At 38.4% G+C, this 14,620-nt stretch overlaps 1 protein-coding gene across 3 annotated transcripts in view; it reads left to right on the plus strand.

The window, feature by feature from the left end:
* The window catches only part of SLK (STE20 like kinase), a 49,820-nt gene that overhangs the window by 28,227 nt on the left and 6,973 nt on the right, over positions 1-14,620 (plus strand). The window contains exons 8-17 of one of the 3 annotated variants that reach the window (XM_083866175.1): positions 218-346; positions 2,124-3,506; positions 4,781-4,911; positions 5,176-5,299; positions 5,530-5,709; positions 7,703-7,795; positions 10,852-10,981; positions 11,222-11,346; positions 12,318-12,506; positions 13,668-13,793. In XM_083866175.1, coding sequence (XP_083722301.1) covers positions 218-346; positions 2,124-3,506; positions 4,781-4,911; positions 5,176-5,299; positions 5,530-5,709; positions 7,703-7,795; positions 10,852-10,981; positions 11,222-11,346; positions 12,318-12,506; positions 13,668-13,793 — 2,610 coding nt within the window. Of the gene's footprint in view, positions 1-217; positions 347-2,120; positions 3,507-4,780; positions 4,912-5,175; positions 5,300-5,529; positions 5,710-7,702; positions 7,796-10,851; positions 10,982-11,221; positions 11,347-12,317; positions 12,507-13,667; positions 13,794-14,620 lie in introns of all 3 variants that reach the window. The other 2 variants (XM_083866174.1, XM_083866176.1) reach the window with 2 other exon arrangements.

Genomic DNA, 14,620 nt, shown 5'->3' on the forward strand with positions numbered 1-14,620 from the left:
ACTATTTATACAGTATATTTGAATACAAATATTTTGATTTTAAGACTTCTTAAAAGAAAAAACACATTGGAACAGTTATGTTAATTGTGAATCTTCAAATGTGAGGCAACCAAAGTAACACTTTTCTGAAGTTATATTTGTTTCAGGTTATGATTTTCCCAGTGTTTTCTATGAAGGCACCACGTAATATTGTGCTTATTTTTTTTGTTTTCACAAGCATCCATTTGTTACTGTTACTTCAAATAAACCAATAAGAGAATTGATTGCAGAAGCTAAGGCTGAAGTTACAGAAGAAGTTGAAGATGGTAAAGATGAGGATGAAGAAGAAGAAACAGAAAATTCTCTGGTCAGTTTAAAATTTACTTTTTTTAATATGCCACTACCAGTTTCCCATGGAGAATTCAGTTTCAGTTGTATTGGCCCAACTTTGCCATCAAATCTTCTAGGAATTACATCATAAAAATACTTTAAACTTTTTACAAAATAGGTAGCCAGCAATTTCAAAATTAGTATATGTGAACTCTTTAAAAACTACTAATAAATAATAGCTAATAAAGACAAATATCTTAAATTTTTTACACTTATATGTGATTTTTTAAAAATGGGATACTGATTTTTGTGTAAATGCTTTTAAGTCATAACAACTGGGTGAATGAGGAAATGTGTGTTTGTATTCCATAAAGTATTCAAAAGATTAAGAGAGGTATTTGACTATTGTGCTGTAAACTAAGTTTGTGATTTTACAGCCTGGCTATCAAGGAAAAGGAAAAAACCATGTATTTTATTATGAATGTAGATGCTTTAAGAGTCTTAGAGCATGAGCGGGGTTGCTCAGAGGGAAAACTGATGGGATGGGGTGCAGGTTGCAGAGCGCCCAGGCCAGGTGCTCCCTGTGCCTCCCAGAGCTGCTGCTCCTGCCCTGCTGGAGAAGCCAAGTGCTCAGGCAGGTGCCTCCATTCCCCTCTCACCCATCAGCACGTTCCTCGTGTCCCCTGCCCTTCTTAGCCTGTTCCCAGTCCACCTTGTGGGCTCCAAACGTGCATCCCCAGGAGCTCCCCTCCCATGGATCATCCACCTCCTCCTTCCCATGAGCTGCCAAGCCTTCCATCCAGGAGGGCTGGAGTGAAGCCCACCCCAGGACTCAGTCAAGTCTCTCACAAGCAGCATTGTAGGAAAGTGTGAGGTAGAGCCCTTCATGTTATTTACTTGGGGTAGTTTTAAACATTCCTGGGAGATCAACACTATACTTCTAGAACAATTACACAAAGAAGTATTTTAAATGCAATTTTGACTTAAAAGGAATTGTTTTTAGTATGCTTGGAAAATGCTTAAGGTAGGGAATGCACAATCAAACCTGTGCTTGCTATAACAACTAACCTAGGATGTTCCCTATGGCAAATCAGAAGCCTGATCTGCAAATTACAGAGTTCTAGCAGTAAATACAGACAGCCAGATATCACAATCACTTTGAAGAGTGAAAGGGCAATTGTGGTTAAAATGATGCTTTGTTACTATATTCTTTTGTATGTCTCTATGGAATCTGATAACATTTATTCATCTTCTGGCAGCAGCAGTTTCTACAGTGAGGTAACTGTTTCTGTTTTAGTTCTCTACTGCCACTTAATCAGATCTGCTGGAGGTTTTCACCATTTTAATGGGGTTTCAACATGATTAAAACCAGCTGAAAAGTTTTCAAAGTTTAGCAAAGAACACAAAGTGAAGCAGAATAACATCTTAATACTGCGTTTTATCAGTGCTGCACTAACCAAAGCTACATTTTCTTCCTTGCCCAGCTGGCACAAAGTTAATCCAACTGTAGCTGAGACTGTTGAGGAGCTGAACTGATTAAAAAAAGGGAATATGAAAAGAAAAAGCCCTTTGAAGAGTAGCTAATGATCATGATCCCTTTCCCTTCATCGCAGTGAAACTTTCTGTTCAGAGCCCGTCTCCAGTTCAGGCACTCGTTCTGTAATAGTCCAAGTGAAGGACTCTGAGGTTATCAAATTGATATAACTGCATGGGAATGCAAATATTGACCTCTGTTCACATATTCTTCCATAAAGCTGTGCTTTGATAAAGTTACAAAATTATTGAATGTTTTTCTTGCTTTAATTTTTTAGCAGTTACCTGCAGAGAAACGTGCATCCTCTGACCTTAGTATTGCAAGCTCTGAAGAGGATAAACTTTCACAGAATGCTTCTGCCCTGGAATCTCTCTCTGAGAAAACAGAAAGTAATGCCATTGAGGACAGAACAACTGGAGATGAATCTGAGGATGTTAAATTCAGGAAAACAGCTGATAACATACACGATACTCCTGTCAGCGATGTGAAAGTGCAAAACGGTTCTTTGCCAACTGGTGAAGATGAGCAAGGCAAAATGATGCCAGCAGAAAAGAATACAGAAAGCCTGGAAAAAATGCATGAGGATACAGAACCCCAGAAAGGTGGTAAAGAACTTGATGTGGAAATAAAGGATGAACCTAACTTAAAAATAGAGAAAGAAAGTTCCTTGGCAGATGAACAGACAGAAGATGACAAAGTGAAAGTAGTACCTGTAAGTGAAGATAGGGTAGAAATTGAAGAAGGCATTTCTAAGGAAACTGGTGAAAAAGAAGTGAAGGAGAAGAGAACGGATCTCTTGGATGGTGAGGAAGAAAAGGCCCCTGCAGAAAATAGAGATACAGAGCAAAAGGAAGATAAAGGTGAAGCTCAGAAGGAGGCAGTAATAGATACCACTACAGAAACTCTGCCTAGTGCTACAGTTAAAGTGTCTGATGCAGAAAAGGAACTAACAAAGCATGGAATTGACAACATTAAGGAGATAGGTGCTATTGCTGAAACACCCATCAGTGATGGGGATAAAATACCTGAGCTGGAGGATAAGCCAGTGGAAAGTCAGGCTAAGCAGGTCCATGAGATAATCAGCTCTGAAGAAACTCTACCAGAAAGCCAAGATAAAGTGATAGAAGTAGACAAGAAACTGGCAGAAAGTGAAAATGAGGGTATCAGTAATATAAACAGCACAGAGGAAACCAAGATCAAAGACTCTGGAAAAGACATCGTAGACCAGGAAGCATTACAGAACAAACCTGAGGATATTCCTGATAAAGTGGTGGATAAACTGACTGGTATGGACCAAAATTCAGGAGAGCATGGACTTGAGAATATGCAAGAAAACAACGTCCAGGTAGACAAAGAGCATCCGGCAGTTACCTCTGATGAAATAGTGAAGAATAAGCTTCAAGATGCTGTCAGTGAACAAGCTGATGACTCTGAAGTCACTCCAGTCCCCAGTATTAGTATCAGCACTGAAGAAAATGAGAAGGTCAAAACAGATAATCAAGGCAATACTGAGACTTCCCAGCAACTGGAATCAGAGAATTTGAAGGAAAATGATGCGGATTCAGGCACTGGTTCTACAGCTGATAACAGCAGTATTGATTTGAACTTGTCCATTTCTAGTTTCCTTAGTAAGAACAAAGAGACAGGATCAATATCTTTGCAGGTAAGTGTAAGCATATATTTTTTAATATAAGATCTCATGTGAGCATAACCCTGAAATTATCTCCAAGTGTAACCTTTGCTACAAAGAAAAGTATTGAGGGAGAAACCAGTGTGGCACATACATAGAAATTTTGTAGAAACCAAAGTATTCTAAATTGCACTGTACAACAATACCTGCACTATGTGCAGTTACGTTTATTAGCTTCTTACTGTATTGCATAATTGTATAACCTGTATAACACAGCAAGTGTAACAATATTAAGCAGGAAGATTTGTGGACGGTTGTAAATCAGAGCTGATACTCAAGAAGATCAGCTAAATGCACAGAATTCTTGGCCAATGGGAAAAATCTCTTGGAACATCTAATCTAATACTGAATTCTTGTCACTTCCATCTTCTGTCTCTGTTTGGATTTGAGAGACCCAAGGCAGACATTGTGCTAGGTTTGTTTATTCCAAACAGTGTTCTCCTGTGGTTGTACTGTGTCCATGCAGTTATGTCACTATGAATGAGCTTACTTAGGAGGAAGCAAATTCCAGACTATGAGCTTTATTTGTAGTCTTTGTATTAATATGAATATATCCATGTTAGGGTAGTAACTGTGTAACATGGGCTTGAATGGAGGAAAAACAAACCTAGAAAGACAACCAAACAGAAAAATCATAGATTGGCACAGCTGTGCTAAACATAAGGGTGTTTGCAGTTGCCCTGACACAATTGGAGGTAATGCAGCTGGGATTCCTCTCTTCTTGCAATGAAACAGCAGGTCTGACAACTGAGACTTCTCCAGTTGTCAGCAAGATCATTATATGATTTTTGGCTAATATATATCAATAAAAAAATAAACTCACTAGTTTATGTCTAAAGCAGGAGGAAGTAGGTGAGTAAGTTATCCTGTTTCAGAACTGATTTTCAGAATTGAATACCTATTGGTGACTGGGGAAGTCATGGTCAAAAGCAAACAGTAAATGCATCTGTCTTCAGCTCTTGAAAATAAAACTGCACCAGTTCTCCTCAGAGCTTCTGGCTTAATTTTCTTCTGGTACTTTGCATAATCAATATTTGCAGTTTTCTATTCTTTACTAAAAAGTTTCAGTTTATTGGAATTTTTCAAAATCTTACTTGATTAGTGAGGCACCTGGTAAGTGAGAAGGACTTTTGATTACCGTATAGAAGACATTCCCAGAAATATTTGATATAATTCAATATTAAGAAAAAGGGGAAAAAGAATATAACCTAAAGAAATACAGAATAATTTACCAATGCTCAATTTAGGAAACTAGAAGGCAGAAGAAAACGTTAAAGAAAACTCGGAAGTTTGTCGTTGATGGAGTAGAAGTGAGTGTAACCACATCAAAAATAGTTACTGAAAATGATTCAAAAAGTGAAGAAATGCGATTCCTACGGTAAGTGTTTCTGAAAGTAAAATTTTCAAGAGGTTAGCAGCTGATATTTTTTTTTCTTTGAAAAAAATAAACTAATGATCTTATGTCAATTATATTTGGGGATTAATTTACATTTTTAGTAGAAGTGAATGTGAAGTGTTTCTTATTAAGACAATCAGTTCAAAATTAGTTTTACTGGGCCCAAGTTGCCAATGGTCCTTTTTGTCTTTTGTAATTTTCTACCTCATTTTCCCATCAGTATTAAGTGTTTTTCGTCTTTATTAGACGTCAAGAGCTCAGAGAGCTGAGACTTCTTCAGAAAGAGGAGCAAAGAGCCCAACAGCAGCTCAGCAATAAGCTTCTACAGCAGCGAGAGCAGATGTACAGACGTTTTGAACAGGAAATGACAGTGAGTTTCTGCATTTTGGTGCTCTTAAAGTATGATACCTTGATGGAGTAGGCAGAATAGTGCTAAGAGCAATCAGGTGTTTCCTGCCATGGTGGCTCTAGCTCATTCTTAAATAAAAGCCAGTATTTTCCATTGTGGGGTGCCCAGCTTGTGCTGGGGCTTGCAGTGCTACAGCACTTCACTTAACACGACTTAGCTTTCTAAAAGAAGGTTCCAAATCATTTTTCCAGAGTAAAAAGCGGCAGTATGATCAGGAGATCGAGAACCTGGAAAAGCAGCAGAAGCAGACGATCGAGCGCCTGGAGCAGGAGCACACAAACCGCCTGCGGGATGAGGCAAAGCGCATCAAGGCTGAGCAGGAGAAGGAGTTGTCCAAATTCCAGAATGTGCTGAAAAACAAAAAAAAAGAGGTAAGAGATGATGCTAATATAGAAAAGAAGGAGTATGGGCATAGCAAACAGTTGAGATTAGGTCTCCCAGAAGCCTTATCACACCTGTGCTGTACTGAGGTTTGGAAGTGTCGCTACCAGTCAGAATTGTTTTGTTTGTTTAACTGCCTAAAGTGAAATACAAACAGCTGGCAGGAAGCTTGAGCTATTGACTTAATCTAGAGAACATCATCAAGTTAGAAGATTTTTATTTTTCACAGAATATTTAATAAAATATTTTCTCTCAAATATTAAATCAAGAAAAAGTATTTTCATAAAGACTATGAAAAATATTTGAGATTTCTACTTTAAAAACCCCCAGCTATAGTTACTTAGTAAATACTTCACAAATTAGAATTTCAAAGACAATAATTTCAGATATGTTTCATTTTTATTAATTTGTTAGATTTTTTTATTGAATGTGTGCAGTAATTATTTAGAGTTTGTTTATATGAAGTGGCTACAGAAATATGGATTTGGTTTGTTAGCTCAGAAAGGAAAGCCAGGAGAGAGAAGTCTGGATAACCTAAAATCATTCAGTTAATTTCATAAATGTCATACAGTTAAAGCAGAAAGAGTGACACTGACCACTGGTGCAGTTAATTTACTTGCATTGGATTAAGTAAAGATGGTATCTTTCTATATGGATTTTTCATCTTAAAAGCTGTTTTATTTCATTTTTGGTTCAATTGCATAGTGTTCATTTGTATATAAATGGCTCTAGTGTTTGCTCTAGTTGTTACTAGACTCAGAGATTTCTTTAGAAAACTGAACTGTCAATGCTTTTTATCAACGCATAGAATGATCCTGTAGCACGAATCCTGTAGCATTGAAAAATAAGTTGTATTCAGTTTGAACCATGTGCTCATATGTAAATAACAATTTTTCTTCTTTTGCGGTACCTCTTGCATTTTGAGTCTCTCTCTGTTCACTGGTGATTGGGTTCTACGTGGGAAATTGGGAGAATTTTACATATTGCTCTAAGCTAAAAGCAGTTCTTTCATGGACACAGGAATAGCATGTGGTGATTTGGACTCTGTTTTCTGATGATGCTTCCACTATTAAACAAACAGGCATTTGTCTCTGGGTGCATAGTTCGCGTTTAAAGCTTAAAAAGGCGATGTACAGTATGAAGGAAAATGCAGCTGCTGCTCTAAAACTATCCATGTTATATTGGAGTGTACAATGCTTCATTTTTGTAGTTCTGAAAAACAAAACTCATCAGCAAATTAACAGATTAATAGTCAGTTGATTTAGCCAGGTTATATTTAGAATCTTTCTGCTAATCTTGTCTAATTCACCGTGTACTGAAACACGTTCCATCCCAGCATACGTGTCACAAAAAGTTTCTTGAAAATGCTCTTATTTATTGGTGGGTTTTGCTTTAAATTCTTCAGAACCAAACACAACCAAATAATGCTTTTTTTGCTTGTATGATTATTTTGAAATCATAAGCTGTGTCGATGTCATTTATAGTCAGAGACACTAATAATGGCATCTTATAAATTCAGGTTAGAAACTGTGTCAGAAATAGCTGGTATTCAATGGAAGTTATTTCAAGCTTCCAACCATTTTTCACAGCTTGATGTGAGGTAACATACTTTGTAGTCCTTTTGCCATAGAGATTCAAGAAAATACCACTTTTGCAGGTGGTGGTTTTCTTAACTATTGACTCTCCTGGCAGCTGCATGGAAGCACAAGAGGCACTGCCATTTCTGAGGGCACTGGGCAGCATTTGCATGCAAAAAGCACTGGCACATCCCTCCTCTCTGCACTGCTGGCATGCATAAAGCACCTATTGTTCTTTCTCTTTTCATTAGGCTCTTTCACTAAACTAACATCCCTGCCACTGAAGTAATGCGTGCTTCCCACTACCTCTAGTGCTTGACCTGCATGTCCCTGTGTTCACAGTAGTGCTTGCTGTGGAGACAAAGTGTTCTTTTTGCCACCTTCTGCATGCTTATATACACTGTAGGTTTTATGTGAAGTGGAGAAAGCACCAAAAGAGCTGAGAAAAGAGCTCATGAAACGCAAGAAAGAGGAGCTTGCACAAAGCCAGCATGCTCAGGTAACAACGGCAGCTTCAAGCTACTAAAATACAAAAGGCAGCAGTATTCACACAGCTTGATGATTTCATTTCTTGATGTTGTTGAGTGAATATGGAACTTAACTCAAACTAACCCTACAAACTGCTCTCTTTCCTCAAGAACTCCCATGTCACATCTTACACTTAACTGGGTAGAAATGTAGGAGCAGCAGTTGCCAGGTTTGTACTGTCAAGTGTAGGATTTTGTGTGCTCTACTGAAAAAGAATGGAATTTTTCTACAGCAAGTGTATTTACAGTGCTTTTACGAGTGGTAAGTACTCCACGGGTCCTTCACATTTTGAAGGTTATAGTCAGGAGGAAGTTTTGAACTACACAAGTGCAGAGGAGGAAGATGTATCTAACATGTAAGCATGAGACATCTTGTTTATAGAAGCAGAACAGATTAGCTTAAATGTTATTTAAATGTCAAAGTGTAGGTGTATGAAAACTTTACAAAACATCTGTGATTTTATGCCTTCAGATTTGCTGCTTTTCCATGATCCAGCTAGGAAGAGGGCTAGTATTTTAGAAAAATACTGGCTTTTTGATGGCCATAGCTTGTAGAGTGAGTTTGAACCACAGCAGAGCACATTTGGATTGAGTAACTTCAAGATTAAATGTTTATGTGAGTGACCTAGTAGAAAATAATAGCAACTTTATTCGATTATGTGTTTAATTTAAGAAGGGATTTCCCAGGATAGAAGGTGATTGAGTTGCAGCACTTTCCCCATACCAAAGATACTTTGGTATGGTCTCTAAACTTTTTAAGGAAACAAAAATCTAATTTTTCATAATGTTTGTAGTGACATGATTAATTTTCTTTGCTGGTTTCAATTTGTTGAAGAGATGTGAAAGAAGATTTTAAATGTGAAATATCCTTACTTGGAATGATAAGTACTAAACAAGGTGCAGCTTTTTAGTTTTAGAATATCTAGAACTTCTGTCAGCATAGGTGTGTGATTAGCCTTGACATTTCAAATGTTTATTACTAACGTACAGCAGATCTAATTTCTTCCTTTATTTAAGAATAGAAATACATTTTACTATATTATGACAGAGAATTACATTGTGTCCCACAGGGTGTTGCTCAGGTTATGATTCAGTCTTTTCAGTTGTCTTCATGTACACTTTTCAACGCACAAATGCAGGATGTAAGTCTTAATGCAACACAGTGAAAGTTTATCTTCCTAATTTTCCAGATGTGTGTTTTCTCTTCTCCTTCTGCTCATATGTGCTGATCAATGTAACTACTGTCTCCAAAGTGGTTAGCACCAGTTTAGGTAATTGTGCGCTATCCATAGTCAAAAGATCCAAAAGACAGTACTCAGTCTGAGCAAGACACTGAGGGTTCACACATGCAACATGATATTTGTTCAGCACATGTGAGAAACATTGTGTGACTTGTATGCTGTGTGTGCAGTGAAACCATGTATTTTAAATATGTCTGAGTTTATTTTAAGATACTTATCAGGCATAACCAAGTGGTACTTTGAAAAAGGTTGACTGCCTTGCACTGTCTGCCTTTTAACCACCCAACACATTCGTTAGTAAAGTCAGTGTCATTTACTTTATGTGATACTTGAATAGATATGAGAAGTGGAAAGGTCAGTGTGTTTCCCGAGATTGCCTAGTTTATCTTACAGCACTAGCAGGCATAAAACTTCATAAGAGTTACTCTGTAGACAGAGCAGCAATGATGTTTAAATGATTAAATGTGTAAAGCTCAAGCATAATCACTTTCTGACCATGGCTACACTAGAACAGCTTTCCCCCACTCCTTCCAAATCAAAAATCCCTCAGCAAATTAAACACTGTTTTAATTACGTGTCTTCACCCTCAGAATATTAAACTTGTAGTCTTTTTATCCTTTTCAGGTATAAAGGGAAAACCCTTTTTTTTTTTTTTGTCACTCTGTAAATTCAATTAGGTGTGTCTGACTTAATTTACAGACATCACCTTCCAGTTCTTTTTACCCTCAGGTCTATCACTGTCAGCTTAATTCACCTCTGGTTTTATGTTACCTGCCTCAGTGTAACTCTGCTGTCCACTAAGAGACAAGAAAGCCTCATCTGTTAATTACTACTTGTGAAGATGAAAACCAGGATTCTTCTGGTCATAATAAAAAGTACTTTAAATAAACATTTAATTCCATTTTTTATGGACTTCAGTAGCCCACTTTGGCTCTGCAAAGACCCTGCTATTGTCTTTTCTTTTGACCTTGATATTGTGCTAGAAGGATCTGATTCAATTTCTTGTTCTTATAGTGGGTGTGAGAGTGTGTGTTTGTATGTGTGTGCATGCTTGCATGCTCATACCTGTGGTTTTTAATAGTTGCAAAGAAGAAAGGCAGCAGTAGGTCTTGGGGCATGGGAGGGGGACTCAATGTTGCCTGCTTTTTATGATGGGATGTAACAGTGATACACCTGGATAATGGGAAGGTGCAGGTGATAAATCCCTTTGTGAGGAGCCAGCTGAGCTCAGCTGTGAGCAGGTTAGGGCCCTGCAGAGCCATGGGGTGTCTGCACAGTGGTCCTGCAGAACTCCCAGCCTCAACAGCCCTGCCCTAAGGACAAGATAAACCACACAGATCTGAAACCCAACTGTTTAAGTAAATAAGCTTTAACTAATCACCCAAAGCAGAATAACCATACATACCTTTATTTTCTTACATACATGAATACACGAAACCCTTTTTAGAATGAGATCAACTTTAGATTGAGTATTGTCTTTGCTAGCTCTGAAGCTGCAACTTATTCTGAGGGGAGACAAGAGATGGAATGAGTTGCAGATAGCTGGCTAGATTGTTACCTTTGGTCTTATTTCTGAAGGTATTATTTAAACATGAATATGCTTTTACCTACTCTGTACATAGAAAATAAAAAAGATGGATACCTTGAGAGCCAAGGCACATTAGCTCAAACTTTTATAGATATATTTGTTTTCATATATGGCTAATGCTGAGAGAACTGGGAGTTTCAACAACATGTAATGTGATTAGAAGAACCCAATTTAATTTACTTCTATTGGTTTTTACCAGGAGCAGGAGTTTGTGCAGAAACAGCAACAAGAACTGGATGCATCTCTGAAGAAAATAATTCAGCAGCAGAAGACAGAACTGGCCACTATTGAACGAGATTGCCTCAACAACAAACAGCAGCTCATGAGAGGTACCCAGCACCAGGCTCTCTCTTCGAACAGGCACTGGTGGTTTAATAAAACAATGGTCTTTCTTCACTTTATGAAGTCAAAAATATTCATGACTAATCTAGAACAGTAATAAAAACATTTTCTATGAAACAGAATTATTAACAAGTGGCACTTGTAGGCCACTTCTGAACATACACCAGGGAGTTGGCAAGTATGGGATGGGATGGCAATCCCTGAACCAACCCTTCTCTTTCTTCCAGCTCGTGAAGCTGCGTTCTGGGAGCTGGAGGAGCGGCACCTACAGGAGAAACACCAGCTCCTCAAGCAGCAGCTCAAGGATCAGTACTTCATGCAGAGGCATCAGCTGCTTAAGAGGCATGAAAAAGTCAGTGTTGACTTTGACATTTTCTCTTGTGTATTATAATATCCATTATTTTAATCAAGTAGTGTCAGGATCTCTCCTGGTGCTGCTTGTTTGCACAGGCAAGGCCCAGACAAGTATTTTGAAGCTGTTACATGTTCTGTTGAAATTAAAAAAATCTTACTCATCTTACTTAAATACTTTAGTAGCATATAGAAGTATAAATAATGACATTTTCCCTTTTGATTCTTCTAAAAAAAACCACCAACCAACCACAACATCAATATTCTACTATAAAATACCAAATTCTGCTTATCCACCAAAACCAATTTTGATTTGTGTTTAAACAAATCTGTTCAGAAGTATATTATCCTGGAATTAAATGAGGCGAATTAACTAGATTAGCTTCTAGGCAAGTAGCTGACAACTGTGTCTTTATAGCTAAATCCTTATTTTCCACAAGGCATTTTGGTTTTTATAGAATATATGAGAGCAAATAGTTAAATTTCTAAAAATGTAAACCAGTATGGAGGTGTTTGAGGATCTCTTGGTGATCAGACCATGAGCAGCCTCCACTGAAGGCTTGTTCTGTCCACTCTGGTTTATCCCATGTGGGCTACTGCTTTCCCCAGCTTTTGCAGCAAACTTCCCCTCTACAGCTTTTGCCCAGAAGTTTAGTTACACAAAAATGAGTTTCTCCTTTTGAACAACAGGCTTTGTAAAAGACATTGCAGGAGTTGAGTAAGAGCTGGTAAAATAAATGTGTGTTTACATTTATTAGAGAACTTTCTTTGGGTTGGGCAAGGTCCAGAGCTCTCTGGAAGAAGCCCCTCCTCCCCACTGTTACTTCTGGGCTGGGAGTGGTTTCTGCTGAGAGGGGAAGCCCTATTCCACACTGGGGACTGTTTCACACAGGGGACTTATTGATGAAAAGAGATGCACACTGTGTAACATCACAGTTAACGTGTAACATTTCCATATGGTTAACATTTCAGGAAACAGAACAAATGCAGAGGTATAATCAACGCCTTATAGAGGAGTTAAAGAACAAGCAAACTCAGGAAAGAGCCAGACTGCCTAAAATCCAGCGAAGCGAAGCAAAGACTCGGATGGCCATGTTTAAGAAAAGTTTAAGAATCAATTCATTTGCCTCTCCAGACCAAGATCGTGAAAAAATTAAGCAGGTAATTAATAAATTAATATTTAATAGTTTTAATAATGTAAATGCTGAAGGTGATGTAAATGTGAGGATGGAATAGAGTGCACTCTCACTAGTTCTCAGATGGTACCTAACTGGGTTGATGCATTGGGTGGGGTCAGAGGAAATCATCCTTCCCTGCTGCTCTGATGTGACTCTTCTGAAGTGCTGGGTCCAGTCCTGGGCTTCCCAGTACAAGTCAGACATGGAATTATTGGAGTGAGCTGGGGCCTTGAAGATGGCTGAGAGACTCAAGTGTCTTCACATGAGGAGGCACCTGGAGTACCTGGAATGCTTCAGCCTGGAGGAGAATAGGCTCAGGAGGGTCTTATCCATAACTATAATTACCCAACAGAGGGAGCAAAGAAGGTGGAGCCAGACTCTTTCCAGTGGTGCCCAGTAACAGGGTGAGAGGCAGCAGCCAAAACTGAAATACAGGAAGTCCAACTTCAACATGAGAAAACATTTTTTTAGTGTGAAGATGGTGAAACACTGGACCAGGTTGTTCAGAGAGCTTGTAGAGATGCTCAGAACCCAACAGGACACAGTCCTGTGCAGCCTTCTGGTGACCCTGCTTTGAGTAGGGAGGTTGATCTTTGCAGGTCCCTTCCAATCTCAACTGTTCTGTGACTCTGTGAAACATTTTTAAGGGTGCTTGATTTTTGTGAGCTTTTGAACTAAAGCTGTAGGTAGATTCACTCTTTAAAAGGGAATGCTGTGCGGAGGTTGAGATGTTTGCTTTCCAATGATGCACCACAGTTGCAAATCATGGTTTCATGTGGTGAGCACTGGAAGGATGAAAAATGTGGAAAATATGGTCTCCTGTAGCTGTTTAACATCAGCTTTAACTAATTCTTGCAGCTGCACTGCTGTGTCACAGCTTCAGAGGGAGGTAATTTCAAGAGTCTGGAAGTGAAATGTGCTGCATTTTAAGGAAAAATCAGAGTGCAGACAGAGAAATGGAATTAAAACTGTAGGACATTTCCTTTGTAAGAATTATAAAAAGAAAAAGTAGAGAAAAATTATTGGTTAAATCTTCTAGAACCGTTCTTCTCAGTATGTGTTCATTCTATTAGATGCAGTTCTTCGACTCATGCAAACTGTTTTATTCAGAGGCGCACAATAAATCTCTTATTTTTAATTTTAGTTTGCTGTTCAAGAAGAAAAGAGGCAGAAGAATGAGAGACTGGCACAGCATCAGAAACATGAAAACCAAATGCGGGACCTTCAGTTGCAGTGTGAAGCAAACATCAGGGAACTGCATCAGTTACAGGTTAAAAATAGATATTAAATGACTATTCAGTGAGAAGATTAAGGTTAATACCAGATGCAGGCAAAGCAAAAAAAACTTTTCCTTAATTTTTACTGTATAGAGTTTTTTCAACTTTGTTTTCAAAGGCCTGCAGTGCATTGCTTTGCCAGATTCATATGTTCCCATCAATTAATGAGGAATCATTTTAAATGCAAGAAGAACATGAAACAGAATTAGATGATCACTTCTGGAATATCTGTCAAGTTCCCAGGGCTATTTTCTGTAGACAACATTTCCTTTTAACCCTATTTTGATGGAATGTCATTAATCAGAACAGAGGTAGGCAGCACCAGGCATTACCCATGAGAAGTTTGCAGCAATATAGGAATGAAGAGGTTTTTACCAAGTGCTGCCACTTGCATGTGAGCTTCTGGAAGGTACTTAAAGGAATTCTTTTCTTGTGATAAGGAGCTCTGATTTGTCTCTTGTGGTATGCATTTTATAAAAGTTTCTGCTGGATACCAGAGGCCAGATCTCCTTTTCTGTTAAATCAGCTTTTCCCAGTTTCAGGGACACAAGGCAGTTTTAAAGCATTAAATGATCACCTGCTGATAACCTTTGCTTAGAGAAATCATGCAATGACCAATGAAGCTCATTCTACTCTATTCACTTTCTTACATCCTGCAAAAACAGTCCCTGGCTGTGCCACTAATATGCCCCAGTAAATCCTCAAGTACCGTGGGAGCCTTGTGAGAGTTTCAGCTCCAGTAAAATTGAGCAGATTAGGGCTGCTCTGAGCTTTACAAGGACAACTGGCCCCTTGCTGCACTCTGGTCTAGCCAAGTGCT

The sequence above is a fragment of the Zosterops lateralis genome (assembly GCF_965231275.1).
Source record: "Zosterops lateralis genome assembly, chromosome: 8".
Lineage (NCBI taxonomy): Eukaryota > Metazoa > Chordata > Aves > Passeriformes > Zosteropidae > Zosterops > Zosterops lateralis.